The 12,462-nt window shown below is 46.0% G+C and overlaps 1 protein-coding gene across 1 annotated transcript; it reads right to left on the bottom strand.

Moving 5' to 3' along the window:
* Positions 1-1,580: 1,580 nt before the first annotated feature.
* On the bottom strand, positions 1,581-12,440 carry LOC138304182 (bolA-like protein 2). Its single transcript, XM_069244024.1, has 3 exons — positions 12,287-12,440; positions 2,841-2,938; positions 1,581-2,254 (listed from the first exon to the last, which is right to left on the bottom strand). The coding sequence occupies exons 1-3, from the start codon at positions 12,359-12,361 to the stop codon at positions 2,155-2,157; spliced, it is 273 nt and encodes a 90-aa protein (XP_069100125.1). The 5' UTR covers positions 12,362-12,440; the 3' UTR covers positions 1,581-2,154.
* Between the last annotated feature and the right edge of the window lie 22 nt (positions 12,441-12,462).

Raw genomic sequence — 12,462 nt, 5'->3', positions numbered from 1 at the left:
CATGCTGCTTAACATTTTGTGAAGACAGTAGCCTGCTACCACTATAATGCTGGGCGTTCCTCCCAATCCAACACGACTGCAATCCATGAGACAGGCCAATGGCACAAGTCCAATACACCAAATAGATCCCAGTGCACTAAATTGGTCCCCTCCTCCGTAGGGCTACCATTGTGAACCTGGGATGCCTCAAGGTTCCATATTTGCCCTTACTATGTTGCCAACACTCAGCTATCACTCAAGATTACTACTCTAACAGTCTCAGGGCTTTGGCATTGTTCCTTAAGCCAATCATTCAATAATTGATAATGAATAAGTTCAACCTAAATCAACACAAAACACAATTCTTTCTACTTTCCCCTAGTGTAAGGAGTTGCCCAAAACGTCAGAGGAACTGAAAGCCATCGACACAACACCACAAATGGCCACCTCTGCTTTAAACTTGATAAACTATCTAACTTTGACCATCATGTCGAGGAGGTGGCCAAGAAAGCAAGGCTCCAACTGAAATTATTCTGAAAGATCAACTCCTTGCTCTGGAAAGGAAATGTTATTAATGTCATCCAAGCCCTAGTTATCTCACAGATCGACTATGAAAATGCCGGACATGCCTTCCCAAACCAATTAGCTCCACTTAAAGTGGTTCTTAACCCAAATGCCACAATGGTTACTCATAATTTTTTTTTTTTTAAATAAGATTTCACTACATGTCACCAGTCCTCACATTCCCTGGGTGACTTCACTTTGAGAGGCCCATTTTCCCCAGATCCTATATTGATGAGGGCAGGTCATAGGTCACTGGGAACCATGAGGTGTAATATAGGGGTAATTCTTGTGCTAGCCCACATGGGTCAACTTGCAATCTAGCACCTCACCACTATTACTGCCATGTCCTAAGACTCACAACTCCTTGGTCTAACTGGCTCTTCCTGATTAAATTCCCAGTTTAAAGAAGTACTGCTACCAGTGTCAAGCACCCTGCATTGCCTATCAGGCTAGCCACAGCACTGAACTGATTTTACACAAACTCAGCATCCATCACTCAAAAAGGAAACTCCATTTCAAACTAGCCCAGCTCCTTATTTCCAGGTTCAAAAAGAACTCCTATCTGATACGTTCACCCAAGCTCTGAAACTCTCTAGTAGTGAGAATAAGAAGACCTAAGCACAGAAAGAAAGTTTGCAAAACGACTTTAATGCATTGCATCTGACCACCCCTCCAAAATTAATCCTTAACATTAGCACACCCTACCATGGAGCCAAATAGAGATGCTCTGTACGATGAACTTCAGCTCTATTTACCTTACACCCTTTTTAGGTGCAACACCTAAGTTCAGCATCAAATCTGTTACTACGGGATTTGAACGCCCCTCCAGCACTCATGCACAACATCAAAGAATTTCAAACAGATGCCTTTTTGAATGTTCACTCTCTGAACCATACATAGTAAGTGGAGTAAGCTAGTTACTGAGCACATGTGGACAGAAGTTCAGGGCCACACTAGTGTTAAGAAGCGCTATACAAATGTCAGTTTAGTATACCATACAACTGAGACACAAAATTGAATCTGTTTACACAAACTACTACTGCTTCCCAAATCATTTATTCCACTTGCAACTTATATTAAACAATATTTATGATTCTTTAATGTCCTCTATTAACAGGCTGTGGTTCATGCAAGGCAATGTTCATATTTGGTAAGTCTTGCTGGCAACGGTTATAGCACATCCAATCAAATTCCTTCAGAAACAATGATTCCAGCATGTGTCTATTCGAATAACTTTGTGTACTGCTCCATCAAACCATCTTGTAAGTAGTACTACACTTATTCATATTTTTGGAAGCCAATCAATAGTCATGTTTTTCCACCAGTTGCATTCCTCTCATTGTAGGTGGCCCGACAAGAACATTGGAAAATAAGCAGCACAAAAGTTGAAACGATTCCATCGCACCTTGAGAACCCTCAAGCTGTCATTAAGGAATGCCATGCTTGCAGCCCGGTCTTCTTTCCACTAAAGCATGGACAAGACTGAAGACTGCAGACCTACAGCAGAGGGGAGGGGGAGGCAGCCATGATACTGAAAGGAGTAGAGCACTCTGTGTGCCACCACTGTGGTGTTAAAAGGGAGGGAAGACAGTGAGAAGAAGATATAAAGCCTCATTTCAACTTCTCTTTTTCCCACTGCTCTGGTGTCAGTGTTTTCTGCTCAAATGCGTGGATGTTCTTCATTTCTTCTGACAGACAACTGTTTACCAACCTGTGAGGAATTAGATAGGCAAGGAAATTATCAATGATGGGTACATATTATAATAGGTTACTGCTAAAAGATGACTGGGTCCATACTACCACTTTCAAATTGGCATCAATGCAGAACTGGAGTTATTGGCAATGTTAAAAAAATAAGATAGGGAGCTCTAAGCCCTTTAGGGCATAAGAGGCAACATCTCAGCAGCTATGGAGTGAATTACTTCAACCCAATGAAAACTTTACAAGAGATATTACTAGAGTATGAACAAGTTTTAAGCAATGCTAAAAGATAAAAACATATTCATTGAGGTCTGTGAGGTTTACTTGTTCCACTTAGTGGAGTTTGGGCCAGCATCTCCAGAAATACAACCCTCGTCAGTACACATACCCCACACTCTTCTATGACACAGTGGCTCTTCACCTCCTGGCACCATCATATCCGTAACACACTACATCGCATACCCCTACAGGAAGAAAGTTAATACACCACTCACCCATACTGCACCACACAACCTCCAAGCACACTTGTGTATCTACACAGCATATTATCTAGCACAAACAATATTTATTCCTTAACAAAAAGCCTCGCTTCTTACCTGTGCCTCTGCAACAGGGGCTTGCCCTCAAACTTGGACGACACAACCAGGACTTTGAAGCTAGTAGCACAACGGTTCGCAGATGTGTCTTCGACCTCCTGTAAATGGAAGACAGACATGGTTAGGCTTCAATCTCCACCACCCAAACTCTCAATGGTCCACATACCAGTCTACTACTGGATATTCCACCCAAATCCATAGACCTGCAAGTGATCCACATTCCATCCCTATCCTTCCTACCACCCTCTCCTCATTGCTTACAAACATCAAACCTTTACCTCGGTCAATTCCAGTGCTGCCTCATATTATTCATTTGTTATTAGTCAATCAAAGGAGACTAACACAACACATTGGGTTGGTGGCCCACAAATGCAAACGTTAAATTACAACACTGCAGTGCACCCATGTACAACACATGTTTGCCAATTAAGAGGCTGAAGAATCCAAGAGTTCTCATGGTTAGTAGCCATAAATCTTGTTCTGGAGACTGCTATATGTGTGATCAGTATCTCTAATCTTGCAATCAGAGGATATTTTGCAAAGTACATAAAGTGAAGCCTTAAGGTTTTCTGCGAATTGTCATGTAAACCTTTTTCCAAACTGTAACATAGATGCCCTTGCTATTCATGAAAGGAGAGTTTTGCAAAATGGAACAACTCTACAAAAGGGTGCTTTCAATAATTTGTTGTTTCAGATGAATGAGAACAAAGCTTTATAATTTTTTGTTTTCATGCTTTCCCTTCTCCTGGAACCTGCATGGTTTAGTGAATTGAAACGCAATTTTCAAACTCATAGTAGACTGGCTTTAGGTTCCTTACCAACATGGCCGTCAGCAGTGCTATCAAATAAATAAATAAATAAATGAATGAAAGTGACCTTGTGTAACTTAGCCCAATACACAAGTAGAAAGTGCCCCAATGCCCTTGTGCCAATTTTGTGCTATATTTAAAAATAAAAAAATTGTGAGGAAAAAGAGCGGAACAAGAGGAAACTGCTTCACAAAAGTAAGGTTTGGCAAAATAAATTAGAAAAACATTATAAAAGACTTACTTGAATAATTTTATATTGGCTGTCGCATTTCAGATGAGTTAGAATGAGGTAGTATTCTTGTTTAACTTACAAATAAATGAAAATGACCTTGTGCAATATAAAGAAATACTAATGTAAAGCACTCCGATGCCCAGCCCGATTTTGCACTATATGGAAAAAGAAAATGCAAGCAGGTGGTGTGTGTGCACGTGTCTGGGGAGGATATGGGGCAGCGGAATAGGTGGCGATAGCCTGCAAAGCAATTCTGTGTCAGGACCAGAGGCTCAGATTATGCTTCTCTTTCTTCATTTTTTATTTTCAGCAGCCAATCAAGTGAAAGTTTAAAACACTACATTTCCCATGAACACATCTCAGTCCTATGACCCACCATAGAGACACAGCCATATACAATCCTTATGCAGCAAAACAGCCTCCTCTTTCTTTGCTGCCTCGCCGCCAGTTAAGTACAGTGCAGTGCATGTTTTGTGCTGTCACGTTGTGTTACATTATTGCTATCACCATCATTACAGTTGTTTTTTTTGTTATAAACTTTCTTGAGTGTTTGCTTCACAAACTGCCTAAACACTCCTTGTGCAGTATCCACATTTTGTATACCTATTTAGATTGTGCTTTGTTGGTGTCCCACAGTGTCTCGCGGCGATTTCAGTGAAAGCATTCGTCCACTCACCAACGCGGCTAGCCGCCTTGTTCTTTCAGTTTCTGTTGAGCAGGTGAAAGGAGAGTGAAGCCCTGAGGTCCGCTTTCTTTTACTATTGTTTGGGGCTTGCGAGCATGCGTGTGTTGCCAGCTCCGATTCCGGCGTTCTGAACCTAGAGACCAACACGGGAGAGACCTGTGCAATTATCTCGAGCCCCAAAGAGCTTCACAACTCCCTGGTTGATGCTTATTCCAGGGTTGCAATAATTATTAAAGGCATTGCCTAGAGTATTGGCAGGCCTCCCATCACACTATTTTTTCAGTATCAGAGACATTAGTGGTTCTGTCTATCACCTGCCTTGGGGTTCCTTATTGAATTACTCCCCCATTATTGACTTATTGATTGGATTGGCTCTGCCTTCCTTGATTCTGGTCCTTACCTCCTGGAAAACTCACCTGTGCCATACACCATGTGGCCATGCCTGAATAGGAGGAGGAAAATATGGAAGGTTAGTATTGTGAACCTTTTGTGGCTTTTGTGCAGGACCTAGTTTATGCGCTGGATTCTGGAGTATGACACTCTGTAAACTTTGCCTTGGTTAAGGCCATTCAACCCATAAAACAGCACCTGTATGGGTTTGCAGAACAGCAAGGCTGGATCCCTCCCCCTCCGGCACACTGCGGCGACGACTCCTCTGCCTCTCAGGCCAAACCATGTGCCAGGGTCTTTAGGGGCTCCCATGTGACATATTCTGAGAAATTGGTGGATTGCTGGCAAAAGATCATTATCATAGCACCTTGTCTACAGCCATAAATGCGTCCCGTCAGGATGATTTTGGTTTACTCTCCTCTTCCCAGAGTTTGGATCAAGGGGGTCGATCCAGACCCTAGCAAGCGCAAAAAGAAGCCCCGCCACTGCCACATGGCCCAGTAACCTCTGAAGGTTATCTCCTTCGAGACAGAGGATATTATCCTCCCTAGGTCTACCGTATGGCTCCCACCTATTGAAGTGGCAGATAACGTACAAACTCACATAAGACAGGGGAGTTTGAAAAAGATGTCAGATCTCGGCTGAGAACCGAGTGGCCTAGTCTGGACCTTCCTAGCAAGGTTATGGAGACTCCGGAGATAGACCTCACCCTGGTGACATACATGAAAATAGAGTGCTGCACTAGAAAATAGAAAAGGTGTCCTCAAGAGTACGCACAGCCAGTGAAAGACCACTGGCCTCAAACAGGAAGCTATATTTGTTTGCGCCAGAGAACAGATGAAACCAGGAAGAGAAAGTGAAAAAGGGAGGCCCTGACCAATAAGAAGCAAGGAAATGAGATTGACGCTGAGGCCACTAATGATAAGTAACGGGCGGGATCTTTGCAGCTTTAAGTTTACCTGTTGTTTTTTTTTTAAAACACACACAAAAAACACACACAAAAAAAATACACAAGAGACTCGGTGCTGCCCCAGGCAAGACCTAAATAGGCAATTTGTATAACAATACACTTTACAGCTTGCCCAAAGTGTGATTTTCTTTTTCTTCAGAAAGTGAAGCCAGCTCCTTAAGGATCACATTAATCCTCCTGGTTTAAAGCAGGCTCTATTTACAGCCTTTGACAGTTTAATATTTTATGTCTCTGCTCAGAGAACACATCTAAGGCACATGAATAGGTGTTACACTTTCTTTGCACAAAACTCAATTATATAAAAACCTATCCTTCAGGGTTCCTTGTGAAATAAAGAAAATATTTCAAGGGACCCTGTGGAATGAGGGTTTACTCATCATATAGACAGCTCCAAATCACACAGCTTTACTGTTGCCCGCTGGTTAATCAACATTGTATGACAGGACCGGAGGCGAGGATTATGCATTTCTTTCTTCACTCTTTATTAATACAGCAGGTTCAAAGTTCAACAAAAAGCATAAGAACCACAAATCCCATGAGTCCATAGTCATGGCAACCATAGTTCAATGAACACCGATAATGCAACCAGTATAAATGCCCAAAGTAATGTCACTCTCCCTCTTTCGTCACTGATCCAATGACAGATAAGTGCCTTTCTGCCTCGGAGCCTTTTTTGCTGACACACACAATCAAGTATATTTGAGCGTTTCGCTTCTTTATGCCGTACCTGGTGACTTCATTGTTGTAGCAACGCTGTTGCTACACGCGCGGTAGGCATGACAGCCCAAGCGCTTTTTCATTCGGTGACGCATCGTGGCCGCGCGTCACAGAATATACCGCGAGCGAGTCGCTTTGCGCTCGGCGCTGCATTTTCTTAACACGCTAGGGGCGTTTTAGGAGCTTAGGCTCCAGTCCGCCTCTCCAACCCCCCACTAGACACTGCGTTGCGGTTGACTGCACCCAGAGCGGGAAGTGCGCTCTAACAAGTGTTGGGCACACGCGCATGTGCGTCTGCTCTTCTCTGTCAGGCTTGTGAGCCCAGATCGGCTCAATTGTAGACAGGAGTGTGGAAAGGACTACCCCTAGAGTTTTTGGGGCATTTTTTCTCCTGTCCTCACCCAGAGTCTCATGATGCAACCTACCCAGGAGCAAGACTCCTTTTCCCTCAAGTCCCCTGGTGAGGGCCCTTTGCACCATGTCCTCTCCCCTGGGGTGGATGTCCTCCTGTCGCAGGCCATCGCTCAGGCTCTCGCTCCTATTAAGGAGAGTGTGGCACAGCTTGCTGAACAGGTCTCTAAAGGGCCGGGCATGCTTGGGGTAATGGGGGTCGCCCCTGAGGCATCCCCCAAGAAATCACACAAGCATGCAGCCAGGCACCTTGGGGACGTCGAGCCTTTTGCCGCGCTCCCCAGCAAGAGTGCACGCGCGCAGCTGCACTTACCCTCCCGGGAGGGCTTTATACCTGGTGTTACTGGTGACAAGTTTCACCACAAATCGGACATAACTATGGGTTCATCTTTGGGCATGGTTGGAGATTCGGAGGGAGACTCCTCCTCAGTCGAGGAGGTGGAAACGGGTCGTCCTTGGAGTCCTGTCGCTTCCCTTCCGGATTCGCAGGACCCGGGTGAGTCGGATTCGGACATGTTCGAACCGGAGGGAATCTATCATCCCCGCTCGTCTGAATGGCGCCCGGATCAGAAGGTGGCGGCCTATGTGGCGAGTAAAATTCGCCAACCTCTTGACAAAGAGGTGCTGGCACGTCTGAGGGCCGAATGTCCTTGCCCTACTCTTCCCGACAAGGTGGCTGCCAACCCTGATATCGACCCAAAAATGTGTACTTTCGTCGCAAAGTACGCTAAGGACCCGAAGAAAGGGATAGACAGATCTTGGCAGGCGTCAGGATAAGCTTGTGGACGTTGTAGGGCCCTTAACCCAAATTATTCAATTGGCGGAACGTGCCAAACTGTCAAATACACCTCTCCAAATGTATGTCGTGGTGGGATGGGCCCAGAGGGCGTTATGTCTTCTCGGCAACGCCAACTGGGCCATATCATTAAGACAGACCCCAAGTTAGGGGAGTTATCTTCAGAGGAGGGGCGGTGGCACAGGGTAATTTGTTCGGAGACCCTTTTGTCAAGGAGTTCAGCAAAATCGTGGCCATTTTTTCGGCCCTTGATAAGGCCTAATCATCAATAAAAAATATTTTAACCGGAAAGGTTTTTGGTGGGGCTGGGGCGAGGAAAGGGTCGCTCTTCCGCCCGTCAATTCCAACAAGGCCCTGGCTCTTACCAACAAGCTGGATGGCGAGACGGTCGCCAAGGAACCTTCTTCCCCAACAAGGGCAAGGGAAAAGGCAGAGCGAGTAGAGGAGCCCGCGGAGCAGCCAATGCCCCAGGAGGCGTTTCAGGTAAGGATTACCCTTTCTTTCCCTCAAGAACTGGGGGGGGGGTGGAACTACGTTTACTCAGACGAAATTGGGAACTTCTATCCTCAGATGCATGGGTTTTCCAGACGGTGTCAGGCTTCCACATAGAGTTCTGGGGGACCCCGGTTCAGGAGGTTCTTCCCAGGCCTATAGTCTTCTTGGCATCGGACTCCATCCTCATAGACACAGAGGCCCAAGAGCTACTGCACAAAGGCGCTATATGTCCCGCATCTCTCCACCCAAGAGGCTTTGCCAGCAATCTTTTCCTGGTCAAAAAGAAAGACAAAGGATTTTGTCCGGTGATCAATCTTCGTTCCTTTTGAATTGGGTGGTTTATCAACACTTCAAAATGGAGGGCATAAATCTGCTGCGGGATATCCTACTCTGGAGAGACTGGATGGTCCGTCTGGATCTCAAGGACGCGTACCTCACGGTTCCCATCTTTCCCCCCTCTCTGCAGGTTCCTGCAATTTCTGTGGAAAGGTCAGGTGTTCGAGTTCACCTCTCTCCAGTTCGGACTATCATCAGCCCCTTGGTGCTTTACCAAGCTCCTCAAACCGGTGGTAGAATTCCTCCGTTCTATGGGGATTCGCCTCATCATTTACCTGGGCGATATCCTTTCGATGGACCAGTCCAAATTTCAACTCATAGCCAACGTGAACATGACTATTGCATTATTACAGGATCTGGGACTTGTGATCAACCACCAGAAGTCTGAGCTGCTTCCCTCACAGTACATGGTCTTTCTGGGTTTTCTCGAGATTCCAGGGCAGCCTCCCTGAGTCTTCCGCTCCATAAGATTGCGAAAATCAAGAAGGACCTGAGGATAGTTTTGAGACGGGACAGGATTTCACTTTGTCAACTCGCCAGAGTAGTGGGATTACTGTGCTCATCGATTCAGGCCATTTTTCCAGGCCCACTTCATTACAGGGCTCTCCAGCGCCTCAAGGCTCATCACCTCGCCGGGGTCTCTCCTACTCCGAAATGATCTCTCTCATGGAGGCATGGGATGGCAGGGACATCTTTGGTACCTCCCCCGACCTAGTCATAGAGTCGGATGCCAGTCTTCATGGCTGGGGAGCCCGCTGCGGGGATTTATCCTTCGGGGGACGGTGGATCCCCCAGGAACTCAGCATGCATATCAACTGCCTGGAACTCCTAGTGGGTTCATTTGCGATCAAGTAACTGACTCGGGACAAGGTCTCCTGTGTGGTGCTCCTGCGGATGGACGTGTCGGCTGTGCAGTACATCAACCGCCTGGGGGCACTCGGTCAAGGGCCCTGGCAGACTTGGCGAAGGATTTTTTGGGCACTTTTGCCTGGTGCACCAGATTTCCGTCACGGCGGAGTACCTCCCGGGCGCCAAGAATTCCACAGCGGACTGGAATTCCAGGTACCTGACGGATTCCAGCAACTGGCAGCTGGATCTGAGGATCTTTCAGGCGGTTATGGCTCGATGGGGTCCTTGTTCAATGGACCTCTTTGCATCCCGGTGGAACGCCCAGCTTCCTCGGTATTTCAGCTGGCGTCCCGATCCGGGGGCGGAAGCGGTGGATGCTTTCCTGCAGAACTGGGGCCCATTTCTGGGGTATGCTTTCCCCCCCTTTTCTGTTGATCCTGAGAATCTTGACACAGTTACGTCGCCATGAAGAGACGATCATCTTAGTGACTCCTCTGTGGCGCTCTCAGGCATGGTTTCCAACCCATCTGGAACTCTTGTGTGACTTCCCTCTTCGCCTCCCGCTCTATCCCTCAATCCTTCGGGATTCGATGGGTCAATTCCACCCTATGGTCCTTCAGGGTCACTTGCCTCTGGTGGCCTGGAAGATGTCAGGAGTCCATGGCAAGATTCCCGACTTTCGCAGGAAGCTCAAGGGTTCATTACCCAGGTCTGGGCTCCAGGGACTGGTAAGAGATACAGATCAGCATGGTCTTGCTGGTGTTTGGACAGGCATACAGATCCCGTGGGGGCCCACATTACCGACATTCTGAATTTCCTAGCAGAACAAGTGGCTGCGGGACTATCGTACTGCAGGGTAAATTCCTTTAGATCAGCTATATCGGCAGGGCATTCCCCTCTGGACGGTCAACCAGTGGGAGCTCACCCGTGGGTGTGTAAACTTCTCAAGGGTATCCGTCTTTCCCTACCTCCGCAACCCAGATACTCTGAACTATGGGAGGTCAACCTAGTTCTGCGTTTGTTATCCGCTTGGCAGAACAATCAATACCTTTCTAGGAAGGAGTTATCGGCTAAATTAGCCATGTTGCTGTGTCTCATATCCTGAAAAAGGGTGTCGGATGTCAGAGCCCTTGATGTTTCGTCCAAAGTCTTCTCTCCAGAGGGAGTAACCTTTACAATCGCCCGTTGGACCAAATGTAATACCAGATTGTTGTCTTACCCGGCATTTCCGTTTTCCCCCAAAGTGTGTAGTACGATGCTTAAGGACGTATTAGGAGATGACGGCTTACCTTCGCCCCAAGATGAACGTCAACTGCTCATTTCTCTGAAGAAGCCGTTTAAAGAGATTTCCTCACCTACCATCGCTAGGTGGATCAGATGGATCCTAGCGGAAGTTGGTGTTGACATTCAAGTCTTTGGAGCCCATTCGGCTAGGGGTGCTATAGCCAGGTTCAGGTGGGAGGTAGGCTGGAGGACATCATGAATGCGGCGGATTGGTCCTATGAGTCGTTTTTTTTTTTATTCTATTTTAAACCGATCCACGAGGCGTCCTCATTGGTGGTGAGTAAGCTTTGAACTTCCATAATCCTCGCCTCCGGTCCTGTCATAGAATGCGAAATTTCCTAGCGAACGAGAAGGAAAGTATCAATTCTATTAAGGACACGGAGGCGAGGATTATCCCACCCTTCATGTAATCCGCGTTCTGCCCACCCACAGAGGATGGTTTGGAACCTGTTCGAATGTGGTATTCTTCATTATATGGTGCTGTATATGTTAAGAGCTACGGATCTTGGTTTGTTCAACATATCTACGTTGAATTTTCTATATCTCAGGTTTATGGACCTTGAACTTGTTTTTTAATTGATGTATTGTATATGTCTACAGATTGTTTTCTGATGGCTACAACATGTTTCTTATATGAATTCAGATCTTAAGTCCTTAGGATTCCTGTTTTGTTGTGGTCTAACGTTTTATCATCTTTCATAGGACCGGAGACAGTGGCTATTTGATGTACCAATGTCCCTTCGCAGTGAAGTCGAGGGAGAGTGACGTTACTTTGGGCATTTATACCTTTGGCATTATCGGTGTTCATTGGACTATGGTTGCCATGACTACGGAGTCATGGGATTTGTGGTTCTTATGTTTTTTGTTGAACTTTGAACCTGCTGTATTAATAAAGAGTGAAGAAAGAACTGCATAATCCTCACCTCCATGTCCTTAATAGAACTGAAACTTTCCTTCACGTTAGCTAGGAAATTTTGCATTCTGCACAAGAATTACGGGAAATGTAGTTTATATTGAAATTTAATTTTGAATGGCTACAGGGATTGTTGTAACAAAGAGACGCATAATCCTCGCTTCCGAGTCCTTAATAAAACAGAAAATTCTAGACGCGTTAGCTAGAAAAAAATGCAGTGACGGTGGTGAGACAGACACTTGAACTCAAGAGTAACGAAGATGACAAATGAGCAGCCGGGGGACTGACATTTGCCATTTTTGAAAACTGAAACTGCCTACCCCTTTTACATCACAGAATGGTGTCAAACCAGATGTCTTTGTTGAATTGCTTTTCGTACGTTTGACTTGGTGTGCAAAACGTTAGAAACTTCGACGTACATAAAACAACAAAACGAATGGTATTGAGACACTTTGGATTTGTGTTCACGAATAACAAACTAGCTAGCGTTGGTCAAATTACCCCCACATCCTTACTGGCCCTTAATATCTAAGCCACACAGTCATACTAACTTCCTTACCACGTGTTCGGCTTCAAGCTCCCGCTGCAGTTTTTCTCTCAAGCTCCCCGCACTAAGACTCCCGGTAACCTCCATCTTTGTGCGGCAAAACTAAAAGACTTCACTGTTCTAACTACATACCAGCTCTCTGTGTGAGCGCATGCGTGTCTCACCTAGACCGCACAGCTGGGACGTAC

Source organism: Pleurodeles waltl, chromosome 7 (assembly GCF_031143425.1).
Source record: "Pleurodeles waltl isolate 20211129_DDA chromosome 7, aPleWal1.hap1.20221129, whole genome shotgun sequence".
In the NCBI taxonomy this organism is placed as follows: Eukaryota; Metazoa; Chordata; class Amphibia; order Caudata; family Salamandridae; genus Pleurodeles; species Pleurodeles waltl.
The sequence above is the reverse complement of the archived record's forward strand: the minus strand, read 5'-3'. Positions and strand labels throughout refer to the sequence as shown.

Coding starts and splice junctions, on each gene's coding strand:
- LOC138304182 (XM_069244024.1), bottom strand. CDS start 12,361: ATGGAGGTTACCGGGAGTCTTAGTGCGGGGAGCTTGAGAGAAAAACTG. Junction 2,939..12,286: donor AGCTTGAAGCCGAACACGTG/GTAAGGAAGTTA, acceptor TTCCATTTACAG/GAGGTCGAAGACACATCTGC. Junction 2,255..2,840: donor CCCCTGTTGCAGAGGCACAG/GTAAGAAGCGAG, acceptor AATTCCTCACAG/GTTGGTAAACAGTTGTCTGT.